The 23,492-nt window shown below is 38.1% G+C and overlaps 1 protein-coding gene and 1 pseudogene across 3 annotated transcripts in view; one reads left to right on the top strand and one right to left on the bottom strand.

The window, feature by feature from the left end:
- FBXL2 (F-box and leucine rich repeat protein 2) overlaps window positions 1-23,492 on the bottom strand; it is a 79,808-nt gene that overhangs the window by 34,417 nt on the left and 21,899 nt on the right. For 2 of the 3 annotated variants that reach the window (XM_029242294.1, XM_029242295.1), the window contains exons 3-5: window positions 7,098-7,152; window positions 6,775-6,849; window positions 596-690 (exon numbers count right to left, since the gene is read on the bottom strand). The exons of the other annotated variant lie outside the window; for it this stretch is intronic. In XM_029242294.1, the coding sequence (XP_029098127.1) occupies window positions 596-690; window positions 6,775-6,849; window positions 7,098-7,152 (225 nt within the window). The remainder of the gene's footprint in view (window positions 1-595; window positions 691-6,774; window positions 6,850-7,097; window positions 7,153-23,492) is intronic. 3 annotated transcript variants of the gene reach the window in all.
- LOC114907043 lies at window positions 16,488-16,859 on the top strand (annotated as a pseudogene).

Raw genomic sequence — 23,492 nt, 5'->3', positions numbered from 1 at the left:
ACATTTCCAATAAATAATGGCTATCCAGTAAGAGGTGGGCAAGCATTTGGTTGCATAGGGTATATCCAACTATTATAAACTATTATAAAATGAATGTGATAATCACAACCCATGATGGTTAAGCCAAATCCCAGGTTATGCTAAGGAATTTTTTGAAAGAATTATTTTGTTAATTAGTATAATTTATACAAGAAGGTAGCCACGATTATGAGAAGGAACCTAGGAAGATGGGAAAGTGAAGAAAGGAAGAGAGGTGAACTAATATCATATGATTATGTGCCAGGTACTACATATGTGTTATTTCATGTGATACCCAGGACATTCTCATGAAAGAGCTATAACTGTCTTCTCTTTGCAGAAGACAGAACTGACAACAAAGTGTTTGTCCCAAGGTCACATCCCTGACAACACTGGAGCTCGGTTTCTAGGTCAGGCCTGTTGGCTCCAAAATCATGATATTCTCACTACTCTATGCAAATTACCATAGAAAGATTTTAACAGAAGAAAAGCAAATAATATGCTTGGTTTATTTTTGCTGATGAAAATGTCAGCTACAAGCTGCCACAATAGAGTGAGTCACGGTGGACTGACTTACTTCAAGGAGGAATCTCCAACGCCAATGCAACCTCGCAAGCTGAGCTTCCTCAGGAATCCACCGCATCGCTTTGAGATGTTTTCCACCACTCGACCCTTCAGTGGAGAAAGTTGGAAAAAATCTTGTTTCATGCTGCTTATCTAACAGCAAAATAACCTGAAATTTAGGAACTGAATATGTATTTCCAGGTGTAATAGAAGGTATTTTGGAACATTCCTCCAACATCCCACTTCTGCTCCTAGTGTATAAAGGGGCTGCAAACACTGAAAAAATGTTTTCAATGAAAACATTAAGTATTTTTTTTAAATCACACGCTATTTTTTGAAAGCCTTGACTCTGGAGTTAGGCCTTCCCTAGCCAGGGCTCATGGCTACTCCATCAATTACAAGGCTTTCTGAGGTCAAGCTTTTGGGGAACACTGCTGTGCTGGGAACACAGAGATCTAAAACAATGTTGCTCAAAAAAAGAAATTCTATTTTAGCTAAACATTACCACTCTAAAAATTTGAAGATGTATCATAAAATCTACTCCTCATTCTTCTTAGCAATCCCCTATTTAAACACATTTGCTTTAAAAATGGGAACTTTGGCTGGTACTGGCAGATACATTAGGGGAGGAAAAAAAGAAAATGAACATTGATTAAGCACTTCTACTTTTTCAGGCATGATTTTAACACTTTCTTGTACCTGCTATGGCTCATTTAATATTCACAACAACCACATGGACTACTGCTCCACACTGAAATAAGGAAGAGTCTATGTGTGGAATACAGGAAATCCCTTAGGATATCTCTTAGTATTAATATGCCCTCTGATTAAAGTCAATGGAAAACTAAAAGCCAATCCAAGGAGACTACTCATGGCTTCAGGAATGATGGTTTGGGTCACTCTACCAGGTAAGGAACCACGACCAGCTGAGGTGCTTGCTGAAGACAAAGAGAATACAGAATGGGAAGCAGAAGGTAGTTATAAATACCAACTCTGACCACATGACCAGTTACAGAAATTAGGACTATAATTGTCGTAAGTATTTTCTCCCTATTTTATTATGAATGCATGTGTGTGTGGTACAAATATGTATTTTTTCCCTCTCTTATCCCCGTATCATGTGACACAACGTGTACTGACTTTATATCATAAGTGTTTAAGTACTGTCAATTCTACATCAAAGTATTTAAGGCACAGAATATCAAGAAGAGTGAAATTGACTCTAGGACTTTACCTCCTCTTCTGAGGAAGGGCTGAGTGTCTTTCGGGTTGTACGCTGGATAGCTGTATCATATTAGGTGGCATTATGACCTTTGTTATCGTCTTTATTTGGAAATTAAGTATGGTTAAAGGACATGCCTATGGGTGCCAAGTTGACAAAGGGTGAACTTATGATTTATTTTATGTGTCAACTTGACTGCGACACAGGGTGCCCAGACATTTGGCCAAACATTATTCTGGCTGTGTCTGTAAGGGTTTCTGGATGAGATCAGCACTTGAATCAGTAAACTGAGTAAAGCAGACTGCCCTCCCTAGTGTGGGTGGGCCTCATCCAATCAACTGAAGACATGAATAGAACAAAAAAGGCTGATTAAGAGAGAACTCCTGCCTGACTGCTGACATTGATCTTTTCTGGCCCATGGACTTGGACTGAAACATCAACTCCTCTTGGATCTTGAATCTGCCAGCTTTCAGACTGAAATTTACACCACTGGCTCTGCTGGTTCACAGGCCTTCTGACTCAGACTGGAGCTACATATCAGCTCTCCCAGGCCTCCAGCTTGCTGACTGCAGATCTTGGGACCTCTCAGCCTCCATAATCACATGACCCAATTCCTTATAATAAATCTCTATGTCTATATTAATATACACTTTTTTAAACATCTTTACTGGAGTATAATTGCTTTACAATGTTGTATTAGTTTCTGCTGCATAACAAAGTGAATCAGCTATACATACATATATATATCCCCATATCCCCTCCCCCTTGCGTCTCCCTCCTACCCTCCCTATCCCACCCCTCTAGGTGGACACAAAGCACCGAGCTGATTTCCCTGTGCTGTGCGGCTGCTTCCCACTAGCTATCTATTTTACATTTGGTAGTGTATATATGTCAATGTCACTCTCTCACTTTGTTCCAGGTTACCCTTCCCCCTCCCTGTGTCCTCAAGTCCATTCTCTACATCTGTGTCTTTATTCTTGTCCTGCCCTTAGGTTCTTCAGAATCTTTTTTTTTTTTTTTTAGATTCCATATATACGTGTTAGCATTTGTTTTTCTCTTTCTGACATACTTCACTTTGTACGACAGTCTTTAGGTCCATCCACCTCACTACAAATAACTCAGTTTCATTTCTTTTTATGGCTGAGTAATATTCCATTGTATGTATGTGCCACATCTTCTTCATTCATTCATCTGTCAATGGACACTTAGGTTGCTTCCATGTCCTGGCTACTGTAAATAGTACACACGTATCTTACTGGTTCTGTTTTTCTGGAGAATCCTGACTAATACAGATTGGATCCATTATCTTCATTTTTCACATAAAGAAATTAAATGGTTAAATTGCCAAGGTTACACTTTAGTGAGTAGTAGAATTGGGGTTTATAACAGGTTTAACTGACTCTAAAAGCTGTATGTTCTGCACAATTACCACCTCCACAAGGGAGAAAACATTGAAAAGGCCATTTTGTTTCATTTTTAATACTTATTATCCTCACTTTATAAAAGAGCAATCTTGACACTGAACTCTAAGCACTAAGAATTCACTAGGACACATCAAACTACAGTATCACAGAAGCAGGGCTCACACATATTATATCTGGCTAATAATTAAGTTGAAAATCCAAACTCTGATATTGCTGGCAACTTTATCTATGCTTTCTTGAGTCTTATCTAAGTTAATAATTAGTTTTTGGGGCTTCCCTGGTGGCGCAGTGGTTGAGAGTCCGCCTGCCGATGCAGGGGACATGGGTTCGTGCCCCGGTCCGGGAAGATCCCACATGCTGCGGAGCGGCTGGGCCCATGAGCCATGGCCGCTGAGCCTGCGCGTCCGGAGCCTGTGCTCCACAACGGGAGAGGCCACAACAGTGAGAGGCCCGCATACCAAAAAAAATAAATAAATAAAAAATAAATATTAGTTTTTGAACCAACACTCCAGACACCTGTAAAATAAATATCTGTCAGTGGGAGGAAAAACATTATGACTTGGAAATCCAAGATAAATATTTAAGTACTAAATAAAACAGCAAAAACAATTCCACACCAATGTCTACAAATAGAGCACACCATCTATATTCTCCATTTCAAGTTAGTCACGTTTATACAAACTTCCTATTCTTCCTTTTTTGGAGTAAAAGTTTTTGTACTGTACTGGAATAAAAAAATTACATTCAGAATTTTCTGTTCCACTGTTTCCAACTAAGAGAAAAAAATGAGTAAATCCTTTTCAAATGCAAATGACACTGTGTAACATCTATTAGATAGTATGTTGTAGGTATGCATTTTAGAAAGAAGGGCTTTACAGAAAAATAAGGCCTAATGGAGAGACCCTTGGACTTATGAGTTTTAGATAACATACTACTTGGTTATTTCTCATTTTTGGCCTCACAGAATCTTTAATGACCATGAGGACTAACAACAAAATGTTCAACTTTTAAAGGCATGGAAAATGCCTAAACATCAGGGAAACCTGATGTTTACTTAGGAGAGAGTGATGCTCAAGGAGAGGCCCAATGCACATTAGTCACCTGCATGTGCTAGTCTGCCTTTTCTTTGAAATTCAAGTCATGAAACCCACTGTTCAAGGTACCTACTCTCTCTTCTTACTAGGTGAGGGACCTCAGGTAAGTTACTCAAACTTTTTGTGCCTCAGTTTCTTCAACATGGTGTTTTTGAGAGGATTAAATTAATTAATATACAAAAAGTGCTCAGAAGAGTGCCCGGCACACAGTAAATACTCTTAGTCCTGATCCTTGGCACCTTTTCTCTTCTCTCAACAGATCCATAAATCACCACTTTCATCCCAAAGAAATGAATTTGAGACCATGAGTTTATCCATGGGATGCTTCCCAGTATAAGCATCCAGAGGGTCCTGTTAGTGTCTATGGGAGGCCCCACACTTGGTTCAGAATCAACCTGGATTCAAAGTGGTAGCCCAAAGGGGGAACTAAATAGTATTAGACTATATTTTTCACATGTAGTTCTCTACGTAACTGGTAAACCATAAACTGGTCTGTCGTTGGTAGAAGTACTCAAGTACTTCTGCAATGTGTTTATATAGCTGTAGTCAGCAGTCAGCTAAAATTGTGAAATCAAATAATGCACAAGGTAATGACATTTACTTAAAATAGTATTTTTTTTTTTTTTTTGACCGCACTGCACTGCACGGCTTGCAGGATCTTAGCTCCCCGACCAGGGATCAAACCAGCATGGAGTCTTAACCACTGGACCACCAGGGAAGTCCTGAAATAGTATTTTTTAATATCTTGAATTTAAAAGTTTTTTATGTGCATTCCAAAAAGTTGTAGTTTGGAAAAATCATCAAAGAAAACTGAGGAGACAATTAAAAAACCACAGAAAAAAAATTTTTTACAAAATTTTTTTAAAACAATGACTCTTTGGCCAGAAGAAATGACCACAATTTTTGGAATTTAATGTTCTCCTCAACATCACTAAGTAACACAATGAACCATGAACTACAGATTATCAGTTTGAAGGGGAATTACACGTCAGCATGTTTGGGAAGGGCACTGTTAATCGTGTAGTCTGGAAAGAGCATTAAAGAATTCCTGATTTATGGACCAGAGTCCAAGCCAGGAGCTACAGCTTATCTTTCCAGGGAGTGAGAAGCCCTGAGGCCCCTGCCAGCTTCCAAGCTCAGAGCACAGCAACCTGAGCAGTGGGAAATGCTGTGCTCAGCCCCACCTCCTGTAGGGGATTCTGCTCCACTGGTTTGAGATGGGACCAGAGCCTGGCAAGCAGCAAGTAACCTAGAGAAGGAGGTGAAGGGCCTCCACCACTGGCCATCAGTTCTTGTAGGTAACACCAGCTTAAGTGAGTCACAGGAAATTGTTTGGGCCCATCTCACTGTTAAACACATTCATTTCCTTATCCATTAAAAAAGATACAAAGAATTTACTTCAATAAAAACAAGTGATAAACATGCTATGTGAGTAACTGAATTAAAATACAATTCCAGGGCTTCCCTGGTGGCGCAGTGGTTGAGAGTCCGCCTGCCGATGCAGGGGACGCGGGTTCGTGCCCCGGTCCGGGAAGATCCCCCATGCCGCGGAGCAGCTGGGCCTGTGAGCCATGGCGGCTGAGCCTGCGTGTCCGGAGCCTGTGCTCCGCAATGGGAGAGGCCACAACAGTGAGAGACCCGCGTACCGCAAAAAAAAAAAAAAATACAATTGTAACTGAGTTGGCTAAACTAGAAATCAATAAGGTTTTACTAACATTGGGTAGATAATGAACTTCAACATCCCCAGACCCTTAAAACAGCACTCCCAACAATTACTATGTACAATGCTCTTTATTACTTCCCTGTTTCTTTTTGGTTATAAATTGGTATTTAATATTAAAGTTGTTTTAAAATAAACTTTTCTCATTTGACCTGGTTTACCACTCTTAAATGAGGATATTTACATATTTCCAGATAAATACACCAGAATCCTGGAATTATAAAGGCTCTAAGGATTATTTCACTTTCATTTTATAAATAATAAAACTGAGGCACTAAGAGAGTAAATGTCTTAAGTGGCTGAGCTGGAGTTATATCTCATAATTCCAGCCTCATTCCCGAGTCCCTGCTTCTGCCATTTCTCCATTCCTGATGCTGAATTAGAATTCTCAATGGAGTTTTCAGATCAATAAATATTTGTCAAGAGTCTCCTAAGATAAGCATTGAACCAGGTGTTAATGATACAGGTGTGAGGCTTTGAAAAGCTGAGTGGTAAAACTTAGATTATAAACATGATCAAGGGGGAAAAGTAGAAGTCTGTTACTGATAAAAGTTAAAAAGTAAAATGCAAACAGAATTTTGGTCTTGAAGTATGCAAATATCTTCCAGGTTTTTTTCCTCTCTATTCCACCTTGGCACCTTCATATTAAATCTAAATGCAGCAAAATAAAAAGGCAGGAAAGAGTGAGCAGTTTACTTAAAAAGTCTTTTGTCTAAAACAAGGTTAACTTACCTCTACATCTGTTTGAAAGTTAAAAAGGTCTATTCTTTGCCAGTTGCTTCCATCCAGGGCTAAGATATTCCAAGCCTGGGAGGTTGGGAGAGATTAGGGTGAAAAAGATATATTTATTGCGACTGTTAAAGAAAGTCTTGATTCAACCTTTATATTTCCAAATGTTTATTCATGATAGACATTAAGCTGATAATCAAATGTGGAATTATGATAACATTGTGTTATGTTACATATAAAAGATGACATTTTAATTTTTAACTTGAACTCATCCTCATTCTAATAAAACTTATATTTCTTCATTACAAATTTGGTTAATACTCTACCTTGGAAATCTGTGCACATCGGCACAAAGTTACTATATCCAAGAAGGAAAATATTCTAGGAAGAAAGGGGGAAAAAAGCACAAAAATGAGATGGTGTTAACATTTTAGAATATTTATAACTTGAAAGATAAAATCTAATGAGCCATTTGGATATTCATAACTTTTTCAAGATTCCTCAATTCGTAATACACAAGTGCACTATAATTGTTCATCACTACTATGACATATTAAATGTTTGCACATTCCAAAGCTGTTTTAGACACAATACACAAATCCCCTTAACCCAGAATTCATTAAACTTTTATTTCCCTTGTTCTAAGTCATGGACATGGAACAGTAGATCATAACCTGTTCTATTCAAAGACCAATCTCTCGGGACTTCCCTGCTGGCGCAGTGCTTAAGACTCTGAGCTCCCAATGCAGAGGGCCTGGGTTCAATCCCTGGTCAGGGAACTAGATCCTACATGCATGCCGCAACTAAAAGTTCACATGCTACAACTAAGGAGCTGGTGAGCCGCAACTAAGGAGCCCAACTGCCACAACTAAGGAGCCCGCTGGCCGCAACTAAGACCCCGTGCAACCAAATAAATAAATAAATAGATGAACACAACATCAATCAGTGAGCTGTAGGAGACAACTTTAAAAAAAAGAAAAAAAAGACCAATCTCTCACCTCCCAGGCATTGAGCCTAGTGAGGGCTAAATCATTCTAATTCCTATGCAAACCCCACTTTTGGTGGTAGATGCGTGAAACAGGCTCAGGTGCCTGAGCCTCAAATAACATGGCCAAGAAAAGCTCAACAATAAAACCCATTCACCGTTTATCTATCTGCTCACAGGGCAGAAAGATGGAGCTCATTTCCTGAGCAAAAGCCAAGAAGTTACAGAAGATGGGGAAAAAGAAAAGCAGAGAGAAGCAAACAAAAGCTTAGTTGACACCAGCAGTCCCCCAGTGGAAGCAGTAGCTGTCAGCATGGCAGGGTCAGAGGGAGGTTCTGACATTCTGGCAGTGGAGATGAGCTGCTGATGTAGCACAGTGGCAAATAGCTGTGTGTGCCTCAGCGCTCCGCAGTCACAGCTGAAAACAAAGAGCAGCTTTCCTGAGAGACAAAGAGTGGATGGGGACGAGGTCAGGGACAACAATAGGGTCTCAATCCCCATAGTACCGGAAGGTAAATATGAGAGTCTGTGCCTGTGTGTGTGGAAGGTGAAACGGCAAACAGCCACCTAAAAAGTTCTCCAAAATTCTCCAAAGGTAACAATCAGCAGTGCATGGAAAATCCATGGGCTTGGAGAAGATAGTAGATCCATAAAACACCAGAGCACTGCACCCTACAATAAAGCACCCACAGGCAGCACCATGGGGCCAGTGACAGCGTAGATACTGTTCTACAATATAGGCTCCAATCATTTTCTAGAGAAAAGCAAAGGACAGAAGCATAAGGGCTGCACTGATCTTAAAAGACTCAATGGAACTTTGTACATAGGAAAATGCCGATGGCTGGAAATGTGTACTTATATATATTAAACATATTTCAGGGTGTCTGCACATCTACATTGCTTCTGTGGTAATACATCTTGCCCCACCACCACAAATGTCTGTGTTCTGTGCCATACAACCATCCCGCAATGAGCCACAACTGATCGTCAGCTCACGAAAAGACCAAGGACCAGATAGAGAAATGAGCATGGTACAGCAGAATCATATCACACACTGGCATTGGGTTCTAAAGTACAAGCTGAAGGTAGAAAGGAGTTAACTAAGTTTCCCTTGAAAATCCCTCAAGAATGTACCATCTTGGAGACCAACATACTCTATCACCTCTCAGTAATAATAATACTGATAATCATAGTTAACACTGATTATGCACTTACATGTGCTAGCTGTCACTCTTTAATTGTCACAACAATGCCATGAGGTGCTATTACGATCTCCATTTTACAGATAGGAACACTGGGCACCTGCCAAGGCCACACAGATAGGAAGAGCGGAGCCAGAATTTGAACCCAGGTAGTCTGGCTTGAGAGCCCAAGCCCATGACCCTACATAAAGTGCCCTAGAAAGTTTAACACAGCTGTTGTTCCCTCAGGATTAGACTAGAATCTATTTCTTCAATTGCACAGCAGATGAAGCAGTCTGTGTTGAGTGAGCATGCTGTATGGAAAATATGTTTCTTTCCTTCTTCCTCTCTTTCTTTCTTTCTTTCTTCCTCTCTTTCTTCCTTCCTCCCTTCCTCTCTTCCTTTCTTTCTTTCTTTCTTCCTCTCTTTCTTCCTTCCTCCCTTCCTCCCTTTCTCGCCAAGCTGTGTGGCTTGTGGGATCTTAGTTCCCTGATCAGGGATCGAACCCAAGCCCTCAGCAATGAAAGCATGGAGTCTTAACCACTGGACCTCCAGGGAATTCCCAAAACATGTCTCTTTAAACACTAGAATCACACTAACTCAAACAAGATGCTCACACATTCGGACACAAGTGAGAATCAATAGCTGGAACACAAGTTTGCATTTCTCATCTCATGCTTACTACCCAACATTATGATTACTGAATGAAAAAGTAGATTGCCTTCATTATTTACATTATCCCCCCAACACACATACACAGATACTTGAATGTGCACAAGTTAAACAGGCATGATAAGGGACTTCCCTGGTGGTCCAGTGGTTAAGACTCTGTGCTCCCAATGCAGGGGGCCCAGGTCTGATCCCTGGTCAGGGAACTAGATCCCACATGCATGCCGCAACTAAGAGCTCACATACCACAACTAAGGAGCCCACCTGCCACAACTAAGACACAGCACAACCAAATAAATAAATAAATATATATTTTTTTAAATAGGCGTGATAAGACTCCAAACTGCCAAATTAAGCCAAATTCCCAAATCATGTTCCAATGAATAAAATAAACACCCTGAATGACAGAGCCTGGAACATTGGTAATAGAAACAGAGATAGCTAAAGGAATAAGAGTAGTCAGAAATCAGGTTCTGGCCCTTCCAAAACTTTTTTTTTCCTGGAAATTGCTTCCTACCTCAAATGCGTTAACTTCACCCTTCATTAGAAAAGCACTAAAATTGCAACTTGGTTATAAATAAATACACACAGGAGTATATAGGAATCGATTTTTTTTTTTTTTTTTTGCGTTACGCGGGCCTCTCACTGTTTTGGCCTCTCCCATTGCGGAGCACAGGCTCCGGACGCGCAGGCTCAGGGCCATGGCTCACGGGCCCAGCCGCTCCGCGGCATGTGGGATCTTCCCAGACCGGGGCACGAACCCGTGTCCCCTGCATCGGCAGGAGGACTCTCAACCACTCCGCCACCAGGGAAGCCCGTACTTCTGGACTTTGCATTCTGCTTCACTGGTCTGTCTGCCTCTGTGCCAATAAGACCCGGTTTTTATCATGAAGCTTTAAGCTCTTGATGTCTGGTAACGTTAAGCCCAACTTTGTTTTTCTTTTGTTAAAAATATTTATTTATTTACTTACTTATTTATTTAGGCTGCCCTGGGTCTTAGTTGCAGCTCGTGGGATCTTCACTGCAGCATGTTAAGTTGCGGCACGCATACTTCTTAGTTGTGGCATGTGGACTTCTTAGTTGCAGCATGCGTATGGGATCTAGTTCCCTGGCCAGGGATCAAACCTGGGCCTCCTGCGTTGGACCACCAGGGAAGTCCCCAACTTTGTTTTTATTCATCAAAATTACCTTGGTTATTCTCGGCTACTCTTTTTTTCTTTTTTTTAATTTCCACTTATGTTTTAGTATCAGTATATCAATTTACACAAGAAAACTTTATAAAATTTTATTGGAATTATGTTGAATTTATAGAAACTTTGGGGAGAATTGAGATCTTGACAATATTAAGTCTTCCAACCCAGAAACATGATATACTCCATTATTTATTTAGGACTTCTTTAATTTCTCACAGTAATTTTTGTAGTTTTCCACATAGATGCTTTGTTCATTTTTAGATTTCCCCCCCCCTGGTTATTTGATGATGTTACTATTAAAATGGCATTTACTAATTGTTCCTAGTATATATACTTAACTTTCATATACTACGTCTTGCATACAGCAACATTTCCAAATTCATTTATATATTCTAGTGATTTTCTACAAACAAAATCAATACATTTGAGAATAATGACAATTTTCTTCCTTCCTTTCCAATAATTATACTTTTCATTCTTTTTCTTGCCTTACTGAAGTGGCTGTGATCTTCTCTAGTACCAATAATTGTAATGAAAGACATCTTTTTCTCTTTCCCATCTCAGAAAAAGCTGTCACTCTATCACTGATTACAATGTTTACTATAGGGCTTTCCTCCTGCCTTTTAAATTTTCTAAAGTTACTTTGTTACACGCTATAAAATACCTCAGCTTTGCACACTCATGGTTTTAACAACATCTCTTTAACATTTGCTTATTTCCCCTTTTAAAAACATATTAAATATAAGAGCAGATGGTACAGAGTTCCCATATATTACGCCATTTTGAGAAACACATAACACACACACACACAGTTTCCCCTATTATTAACATCCTGCATTAGTGTGGCACATTTGTTACAATTAATAAATTAAGACTGACACAGTTATTAACTAAAATCCACAGTTTATGATAAGGTTCACTCTTTGTATTGTACTATTCTATGGATTTGACAATATATCCACCATTATAGTATCATATAGAATAGTTTACCACCCTAAAAATCACCTGTGCTTCACCTGTTAATCCCTTCTATCCTCCTCATGAACCTCTGGCAACGACTGTTTATTTTTTTTGTTTGTTTTTTTAAATAAATTTATTTATTTTTGGCTGTGTTGGGTCTTTGTTGCTGCACACGGGCTTTCTCTAGTTGCGCTGAGCAGGGGCTACTCTGTTGCAGTGTGCAGGCTTCTCACTGCGGTGGCTTCTCTTGTTGCAGAGCACGGGCTCTAGGCACGCGGGCTTCAGTAGTTGTGGCTTGTGGGCTCTAGAGCACAGGCTCAGTAGTCGCAGCACATGGGCTTAGTTGCTCTGCGGCATGTGGGATCCTCCTGAACCAGGGATCAAACCCGTGTCCCCTGCATTGGCAGGCGATTCTTAACCACTGCGCCAACCACGGAAGTCCCGACTGATCTTTTTAATGTCTCCATAGTTTTTCCTTTTCCAAAATGTCATATAATTGGAATCCTAAGTATGTAGCTGTTCATATTAGCTTCCTTCACTATGCACATGCCTTTAAGGTTCCTCCATGTCTTTTAGTGGCATGATAGCTCATTACTTTCTATTGCTGAATGATATTCCACTATATGGATGTATCACTGTTTATCCATTCATTTATATAAGGACACCTTGGTTGCTTCCAGTTTTGAGTGATTATGAATAATCTTGCTATAAACATTTGTATGCAGGTGAATATGTTTTCTACTCAGTTGGATAAATACCTAGGAGTGCTGAGTGCCAGATCATGTAAGTTTAGAAGCTGCAAAATTGTCTTCCAAACTGTCTATACCGTTTTGAATCACCAGCAATGAGAGTTCCTGTGCTCTGAATCTTGCCAACATTTGATATTGTTCAATTTTTAAATTTTAGCCATTCTAATACACGTAGAGTGATATCTCATTGTTATTTTAGTTTTCAATTCCCTAATGACATGATAGCAAGCATCTTTTCAATATGCTCATTGCCATCTGTATATGTTCTTTGGTGAGGTGTCTATTCAGACCTTTTGCCCATTTTTTTAAATTGGTCTGTTTTCTTGTTGGATTTTAAGTGTTCTTTGTATATTGTGGACATCCGTCCTTTATCATACATGTCTTTGCAAATATTTTCTCCCAATCTGTGGCTTGGCTTTTCATTCTCTTCTCAGAGAAGAAGTTTTTAATTTTAATAAAGTCCAACTTATCAATTTTGTCTTTCGTGGATCATGCTTTTGAGGTTGTATCTAAAAACTCACTGTTAAACCGAAGGTCACCTACATCTTCTCCTATGCTTTCTTATGAAAGTTTGATAGTTTGGGGTTTTACATTTAAGCCTATGATCCATTTTGAGTCAATTTTTGCGAAAGGTGTAACGTCTATGTTTACATTCTGTTTTTGCATATAAATGTCCAATTGTTCCAATGCCATGTGTTGAAAAAATATATATTTTCTCCATTAAATTGCTTTTTCTCCTTTGTCAAAGATCAGTTGACTTTGTGTGGCTCTATTTCTGAGCTCTCTATTCTGTTCCATTGAGTTGTCTATTCTTTTGCCAACACCACACTGTCTTGATTTCTTTTTTTTTAAGATTTATTTATTTGGCTGCACTGGGTATTCATTGCTGCACGCAGGCTTTCTCTAGTTGCAGCGAGCAGGGGCTCATTGCGGTGGTTTCTCTTATTGCGGAGCACAGGCTCTAGGCACGCGGGCTTCAGTAGTTGTGACACGTAGGCTCAACAGTTGTGGCTTGTGGGCTCCAGAACACAGGCTCAGTAGTTGCGGTGCAAGGGCTTAGTTGCTCCACGGCATGTGGGATCTTCCCAGACCAGGGATCGAACCCATATACCCTGCAGTGGCAGGCGGATTCTTAACCACTGCCACCAGGGAAGTCCCTGTCTTGATTTCTAAAACTCTAAACTAAGTCTTCATAGGTCAGTAGTGTCAGTCCTCCAACTCTGTTCTTCTTCAGTAATGCATTGGCCTTTCAAAGTCTTTTGTCTTTCTATACAAACTTTAAAATAGATTTGTCAATATCCACAAAATAACTCGGTGGTATTTTTTATCAGCATTGTGTTGACTCCATAGATCAACTTGGGAAGAATTAACATTTTAACAATATTGAGTCTTCTTATCCATGAATGTGTAACATCTCTTTACTTATTTAGACCTTCTTTGATTTCTTTCACTGGAGCTGGAGTTTTCATCATATAGATCTTTTGCTAGATTTATACCTAAGTATTTCATTTTTTGAGGCTAATGTAAGTGGTATTGTTTTTTATTTTAACTTCCAGTTGTTCGCTGCTGGTGAACAATACCAGAAATGGCAATAGGAAAGCAATTACCTTCTGCATATTAACCTTGTATCGTGCAACGTTATATAACTGCTTATTAATTACAGGGATATTTTGTCAATTCTTTTGGATTTTCTACATACACAATCATGTAATCTACAAACAAAACCAATGTATACCTTCCCAATGTACACTTTTTCTTTTCTTTTCTTACCTAATTGTATTAGGTAGGACTTCAGCAGTACTGTGATGAACAGGAGTAGTAAGAGGGGACATCATTTTCTCGTTCCTGATCTTGGGGATAAAGCAACCAGTTTCTCACCGTTAAGTACACTGTTAGCCTTAGGGGTTTTTTTGTAGATATTCTTGATCAAGTTGAGGAAGTTCCCCTCTATTTTTGGTTTGATGAGACTTTTAATCATGAATGAGTGTTAAAATTTGCCAAATACTTTTTCTGCATCTACTAATATGACCATATGATTTTGTTCTTTATTAGATCATTGATGTGATTGATTATGTTGATTTTTGAATGTTGAGGCATCCTTGCATGCATGAAATAAATCCCACTTGGTTATAGTGTATAATTCTTTTTATACCTTGTTCAATCTGATTTGCTAACTTTTTTTTGAAGACTTCTGCCTCTGTGTTCAAGAGAGATATTGTTCTGTACTTTTCCTTTCTATAATGTCTTTTTCTGGTTTTGGTATTAGGGTAATGTTAGCTTCACAGAATAAGTTAGGAATTATTCTGCTTCTATTTTTGGATGACAACGTAGAGAATTAGTATCATTTCTTTCTTATGTTTGGTAGCATTCACCAATTAAATCATCTGGGTCTGATGTAGTAATTACATATATGTAATTGTGTCTGAAGTGTTGGAGAGTATGTTGTAGACACGATGTTCATTTACCCCTAAAATACTCACATACTTCCTAAAAACAAGGATGTTCTTTTTCAGAAACACAGTACAATTAACAAAACAAGGAAAACTAACACCAACACAATACTATAATCTATAGATCTTATTCAAAATCTGTCAATTGTCCCATTAATGGTCCTTAAAACAAAAGAAAAACTTTTTTTTCCGGCCCAGGATCACATATTGCATTTATTTGCCACGTCTCTTTAGTCTCTTCTAATCTAAAACATTTTTTCAGTCTTTATCTTTCATGACTTTGCTACTTTTGAAGCATATAGCCAGTTACCCTGTAGAATGTTCTGCCACGTGTCTAATATTTCCTCACGATTAGACTCAAGTTATAATTTTTGTCAGGAATGCCACAGAAATGACATTGTGCTCTTCTTGTGCATTACATCAGGAGGCATATGGTGTACATTTGTCTTATTAGTGGTGATGCCAACTCTGATCACTTGGTTAAGATGATTTCTGCCGGAGTGCCCCATTATAAAATTACATTTTTTCCCTCTGCAATTAATATATATCTTGTGGGAGATTAGTTTAAACTATGAAAACGTTTCGTTTCTCACGTCATACCTTCACATATCTCATTATTTCGAAACTGGTAAATAAAGGAAAAGAACGTGAAGCATTTATCCTGCCTTTCTTCTACATAAACTGTATCACTGTGTAATCAAACAGAAGTGAAGTAATTCTTTATAAAAGCATTCCATATCATATGATATCATTTATACATGGAATCTAAAGAAAAGGGGTACAAATGAACTTATTTACAAAACAGAAGTACAGTCATGGATGTAGAAAATAAACATGGTTACCAGGGGATAAGAGGCATAGGGATAATTTGGGAGATTGGGATTGACATATACACACTACTATATATAAAATAGATAACTAGTAAGAACCTGCTGTATACCACAGGGAACTCAATACTCTGTAATGGCCTATATGGGAAAGAATCTAAAAAAAAAGAGTGGATATATAACTGATTCACTATGCTATACACCTGCAACTAACAACACTGTAAATCAACTATACTCCAATAAAAAAAAGTTTTTTAAGCAGTCCAACTAATAAATGAAGAAAAAGAATCAGAATATCGTCATTTTGCAGCCCCAATAAGTTAATGATCTAGGCAATAAGCATACATAGATGCCAGCACAAAAAAAGGAAACCAAACATTGTGTAACTCCTAATAAAAGAACACACCACCACATAGTCTTACTAAAGGGATAGAACCTGAGTCTGATCAAACCTCTGGATCCAGCTGTCAATTTCCAAGAAATACAGATAAAGGAAACATGCTGAAATTGCACCACGAGGCTGCAATTAGCAAAACCCAGACTGTGGGAACTTCCACAATACATATCAAATAACCCAAGTTCTTCAACAGATAAAACGTGTAGAACAGAAAGAGATGGACAGGAGACCTGCTGATTATTAGAGACTTAAAGATTTATTAAATGAGCAAGACTAGCTGTTTTTTCCAACTGGAGCCCAGCAGGATGACTCCCGCAAAGAAGGGTGGCAAGAAGAAGGAGGGCCAGTCTGCCATCAACGAGGTGGTGACCACAGAATACACTATCAACACATCCATGGAGTGGGTTTCAAGAAGCGTGCCCCTCAGGCACTCAAAGAAATCCAAAAATTCATCATGAAGGAGATGGGAACTCCAGATGTACACACTGACACCAGGCTCAACAAAGCTGTCTGGGCCAAAGGAATAAGGACTGTCCCATACCGTATCTGTGTGCGGTTGTCCAGAAAAATGTAATGAAGATGAAGATTCACCAAACAAGCTCTACATGTTGGTTACCTATGTACTTGTCACCATTTTCAAAAATCTACAGACAGTTGATATGGATGAGAACTGTTGATTGTCAAAGTTATAGAACCGCCAAAAAAAAAAAAATGGGCGAGACTAAACTGTAATGACTAAGGATGCACATATGGATGATAGATCTATAAAGAAATGAAAATACAGTGAAAGCTATAAAAGTCAAGAAAGTGTTATTTCTGGAGAGGGAAGCAGTTATCATTTGGATGAGAAATGGAGGTGCTTCTTTGGTGACTGGCAAAGTTTTATTTATTGACCTAAGTGATGGCTAGGGTATTTGTCTAATATTTGTGTTTTGTGTGGTTCTCCAACTATATATTATACTTCATAATAAAAACATTTTTAAGAAAAAAATGTTTCAAAGAAGCAATAATGGAAATTGATAAATACTTGAAACTGAATAGTAAAAAGAAACACTAAACTTCAAAACTTGTGAAATTCAACAGAAGTAGAGCTTTGAGACTATCGCTCAAAGAACTTATCTATTATTAGATGAGGGAGCTGAAAAATAACTAGCTAAATGTCCAACTTAGGCAAGCTAAAGAAAACACAGTTAACCCAAAGAAAAACAAAGAATGGGATTTAAAAAGCTAGGAGTGGAAATCGTTAAAAAAGAAAAAAGAAAATAATAGAAAATAATAAAACCAATGTCATCAAGAAGACAAGAGGATGCAGAGAAAAGGGAACGCTTGTACACTGTTGGTGGGAATGTAAATTAGTTCACCTACTACAGAAAACAATATGAATGTTCCTGAAAAAAATTTTAAATAGAATTACCATATGATTCAGCAATTCCACTTCTGGGCATATGAAATAAAAAAAGGATATTGAAGAGATATATGGCCTCCCATGTTTACTGCAGCATCATCTACAAGAGCCAAGATATGGAAACAATGTAAGTGCCTGTCAACCGATTAACAGATAAAGATGTAGTAATACTTACAATGAAATATTACTCAGCCATGAGAAAGAAGAAAATTCTGCCCTCTGTGACAACATGGATGGATTCTGAGGACATTACGCCAAGTAAGATAAGTCAGAGAAAGACAAATACTGTACGATATCACTTATATGTGGACCTAAAAGACAAACTCATAAAAATAGAGTAAAATGGTGGTTACCAGGGTCTGGGGGGAGGGGGAATAGTACAGATGTTGTTCAAGGATACGAACTTGCAACTACTAGATACATAAGTCCTAGAGATCTAATAAACAGTATAGTGATTATAGACAACAATACTGTAGTATTAAGACCAAACATGCTAGGAGACTAGATCTTAATTATTCCCATCACAAAAAATAAATGATAATTATGTGGTGTTCGTAGGTAGCTAACACTACAATGGCAATCATATTACAATATATAAATGTACCAAATCAACATGTTGTACACCTTAGATTCATACAATGCTATATGTCAAATACAAATACATATTTTTTTTAAACTATTACCACCTTTGGAAGCACTGGCTTTATCAAGAGCTGTAAAAATGTTCTCCTCCTTTGATCCAGTAATTCCTCTTCAGGAAGTTATCATAAAGAAATAATTCAACAAAACAAAAAATTTTAATTTCAGCATTATCCAAAATTTTATTTCAGCATTATCTAAAATTTTTAAAAAGCAACAAAAAGGTTAAGTAAATCATGACATAAACTCCATGGACTATTAAGCAGCCATTGAAGTGGTAACTATGAAAAGTATGTGGTAATAGGGAAGAGTAATCATTAAATGTTAGGTAGGAAAAAGCTCAGAGGAAAATGCTACGTTCCAAGCACTTCCAACTAAGCACAAATAAATATATATATGGGCCAAGAGTAGAAGGAAACTAAACTGTGCAAGATTTCCCAAATACAGCATGATTTTTTGCAAGCTGTTTCCTCTGCCTTGAATGTTCTCACACACACAGGCATACATATGCATACACACACATAAGTATACATTCAGATACATTCCCATATACAAATAAACATGCCCAATACACATACTGCCATACACAAATATATACTAATGTACACAATGTTCTGGGCATAAAAACAGATACACAGATCCATGAAACATAATAAAGAGCCCAGGAACAAACCCACACATATATGGTCAATTAATTTATGACAAAGGAGCCAAGACATACAATGGGGAAAGAACAGTCTCTTCAATAAATGGTGCTGGGAAAACTGGACAGCCATATGTGAAAGAATGAAACTGGACTCCTGTCTTACAACCACAAAAATTAACTTAAAATGGATGAAAAGACTTGAATGTAAGACCTGAAACCATAAAAGTCCTAGAAGAAAACATAGAGGGTAAGCTTCTTGACCTAAGTCTTGAAGATGATATTTTGGATTTGACACTAAAAGCAAAGGCAACAAAAGCAAAAATAAACAAGTGGGACTACATCAAACTAAAAAGCTTCTGCACAGCAAAGGAAACCATCAACAAAATGAAAAGGCAACCTACTGACTGGGAGAAAATATTTGCAAACCATATATCTGATGAGTTAATACCCAAAATCTATAAAGAACTCATACCACCCAATAGCAAAAAAAAATTCAATTAAAAAATGGGCAGAGGATCTAAATAGACATTTTTCCAAAGAAGGCACACAAATGGCCAAGAGGTACATGAAATATGCTCAACAACACTAATCATCAGGGAAATGAAAATCAAAACCACGGTGAGATATCACCTCTCACCTACTGGAAGTGCTACTATCAAAAAGACAAGAAATAAGTATTGGCGAGGATGTGGAGAAAAAGGAACGCTTGGGTACTATTAGTGGGAATATAAATTGGTGCAGCCACTATGGAGAACAGTATGGAGGTTCCTCAAAAATTCAAAAACAGAACTACCATATGATCCAGCAATTCCACTTGTGGGTATTTTTCTGAAGAAAATGAAAACATAACCCAAAAGATACACACTATCATGTTCACTGTAGCATTATTTACAACAGCCAAGATATGGAAGCAACCTAAGTGTCTATCAATGGATGAATGAATTAAAAAATGTGAGATACAGATACATATATGAAAATTATTCAGCCATAAAAAAGAATGAAATCTTGCCATTTGTGACAACACAGATGGACCTCAAGGGTATTATGCTAAGTGAAATAAGTCACACAGAGAGAGACACATACCATATGATCTCACTTATATGTGGAATCTAGATAAAAAACAAAACAAAACTGAGCTAATAGATACAGAGAACAGATCTGTGGTTGCCAGAGGTGGTGGGAGGGTGGGCAAAATGGGTGAAGGGGGTCAAAAGGTACAAACCTCCAGTTATAACATGAATAAGTCATGGGGATGTAACATACAGCATGGTGATTATAGGTAATAACACTGTACTGCATATTTCAAAGCTAAGGGAGTAAATCTTAAAAGTTCTCCTCACAAGAAAAAAAGCTCTGTAACTATGTACAGTGACAGATGTTAACTAGACTTATTGTGATGATCACTGTGCAGTATGTACAAATATCAAATCATTATATCATACACCTACGTCAATTATATATATATATATATATAAAATCTCAATTTTTTTAACAAAAGATTAGATTTACTGTGTTATGCAACATAAAATCCAGGACAAACACAAGAAATTATAACATGTTTAAAGAACCTATATACACACTCAAGAGGGAGAGAACATGGCCCTAAACATAGGGAAAGTCTTAGGTTGAACTAGGTGAAAGAAGGGGTGAGCAAAAGATTAGCACTTTCTCTATAAATAACAAATGCTGGAGAGGATGTGGAGAAAAGGGAACCCTCCTACACTGTTGGTGGGAATGCAAGTTGGTGCAGCTACTGTGGAGAACAGTATGGAGGTTCCTCAGAAAACTAAATGCAGAATTACCATATGATCCAGCAATCCCACTCCTGGGCATATATTCAGACAAAACTACAATTCAAAAAGATACATGCAGTCCTATGTTCATAGCAGCACTATTCACAATTGCCAAGACATGGAAACAACCTAAATGCTCATCAACAAATGAATGGATAAAGAAGTTGTGGTACATATATACAATGGAATATTACTCAGCCATAAAAAAGAATGAAATAATGCCATTTGCAACAACACGGATGCAACTAGAGATTATCATACTAAGGGAAGTAAGTCAGAAGGAGAAAGACAAATACCATATGATGTCACATATGTGGAGTCTAAAATATGACACAAATGAACCTATCTATGACACAGAAACAGAATCAGGGACAGAGAGAACAGACTTGTGGTTGCCGAGGGGAGGGGAGGGGAGGGATGGAGTGGGAATTTTGGATTAGCAGATGCAAATTATTATATATAGGATAGATAAACAACAAGGTCCTACTGTATAGCACTGGGAACTATATTCAATACCCTGTGATAAACCATAATGGAAAAGAATATGAAAAAGAATGTACACATATGTATAACTGAATCACTTTGCTGTACAGCAGTAATTAACACATTGTAATTCAACTACACTTCAATAAAAAATAAATTTTAAAAAAAATTGGCACTTTCAAGAAGGAGAATGAACATGGGAGAGAACAAATTAGAGAATGACATTTTCAGGGACTGGAAATAACTCAGAGTTGCCAGAGTTTACAAGGAAGTTGGAAAAGAGTGAGAGATGAGATAGAGTAAGAGATAATAAGTGGACAGTTCTGGGAGAATAATTTAAGTCATAACAATTTACATGGAATTTACACTAAAGGCAACAGGAAAGGTTTTAAGGAGTAGAGAAGCAAAATTAGTAAGATAAAAAAGAAATTAATAGAAAGTTGCAATAATAATCGCAGTGAATAAAATACTTGTTTTAATCATTAAAACACCAAATTATCCTCTTAAAAAGATTATTAAATGGAGACACTATTTGAAAAAACTGGATGAAAAGATGTAGATGATACAGTAGTATTAAAAACAAGAAAGGGGGTCTTCCCTGGTGGCGCAGTGGTTGAGAATCTGCCTGCCAATGCAGGGGACATGGGTTCGTGCTCCAGCCCGGGAAGATCCTACATGCCGCGAAGCGGCTGGGCCCGTGAGCCATGGCCACTGAGCCTGCGCGTCCGGAGCCTCTGCTCCGCAACGGGAAAGGCCACAACAGTGAGAGGCCCGCGTACCGCAAAAAAAAAAAAAAAAAAAAAAAAAAAAGCACAATGAGATGCTATTCTATACTTAAGACATGTAAAAACACTAAATTTTTAAAAGGAACAACTCAACTGAGTCTCTTAGCCATTGTCTGTATGAAGGCAAATTGATAAGACCACTTTGGAAAAACAACATTACTATATGAAGTTAAAAACTTGTACAGTCTATGACCCCCAGCAATTCCACTCGGAGCGAGTAGAATTTCATACATTTATTGGCCATTTGTATTTCTTCCTTTGTTCAGACCCTCTTCAAACTTTTTCTAAGAGCTAATCCACCTCTTTCTTAATAATTTTTAAGAACTGATGTGTGTGTGTGTGTGTGTGCGCGCGTGTATGTTGAAGAAGATAGCCTTTGCTTATAATGTGTATTCGAATTATTTCACCTACTACTATGCTATTTATCTTTGGTATGGTATATTTTGCCATATTTTACTATTCAAAGAATCAAACTTCCCAATTTTTTCTGTTTTAACTACTGAATTCACAGCTTTTAAATTAACAGGTCTCTAACATAACTTTCCAGGGATAAAGCTCTGGAGTAGAATGTACTAGATCCATCCTTCCTATCTGTGGAGCTCTACTGGTGTTTCATGCCACCTCAATGTACATTTAAAAATCCAAAGGCATCATCAGAGTTCTAATGTATAAGCATAACCCCAACCGAGACTAAGGAAGATTTGCCTCTGCCATGATTTGGACTTAGATGTCAACCCTAAAACAGTACATAATAGTATACAGAGGAAGGGCCTTTAAGCTTCTGCATCTGATTTCAACATACGTTAATTTGGTCCTCATGCACGGTAAAAATAAATAAATAACAACAATAAAAATGAACAAACCAAAATACCTCTTTAACAAAAAAGAAAAGTCTGCATAGATGTTTAAACATGAATTCGTAATATGTACCCCCAAAAGATCATCTTACCTGTTAGGCTGCCTTGGAATATATATAAGGCATCACAGGCAGCAGGAGGTGTAGGTACCAGTCCTTGAAAAAGTCCATGGAGTGCTGCAACCAACCAGCAGGCAAGAACACCCACTCAGAAAAAATCTATGAGTTTTTTTTTTTCATCTGATCATCTTATTGCTAGTTTTAAGACTACCCAATATTATTAATTCACAGATCCCTTCTGTTACCCATTTCTAGTTTGTACTTAACAAGTTTTACATTTGCCTTTTCTATCCTGCTTTTACTTATAAAAGATATTCGAAGGGCTTCCCTGGTGGCGCAGTGGTTAAGAGTCCACCTGCTGATGCAGGGGACACGGGTTCGTGCCCCGGTCCGGGAAGATCCCACATGCCGCAGAGTGGCTGGGCCCGTGAGCCATGGCTGCTGAACCTGCGCGTCCAGAGCCTGTGCTCCGCAACGGGAGAGGCCACAAGAGTGAGAGGCCCGTGCACCGGAAAAAAAAAAAAAAAAAAAAAGATATTCGAGTTCTCCCTCTCTATCCTTCACTCTCACACAGTTCAACAAATAGCTTGTAATTTTACTTCATTTTATAATTTTCCCTAGCAAACTAGTAAAACTGCCAAAT

The sequence above is a fragment of the Monodon monoceros genome, unplaced genomic scaffold, assembly GCF_005190385.1.
Source record: "Monodon monoceros isolate NGI ecotype Baffin Bay Population unplaced genomic scaffold, NGI_Narwhal_1 Super_Scaffold_3, whole genome shotgun sequence".
Classification (NCBI taxonomy): Eukaryota; Metazoa; Chordata; class Mammalia; order Artiodactyla; family Monodontidae; genus Monodon; species Monodon monoceros.
The sequence above is the reverse complement of the archived record's forward strand: the minus strand, read 5'-3'. Positions and strand labels throughout refer to the sequence as shown.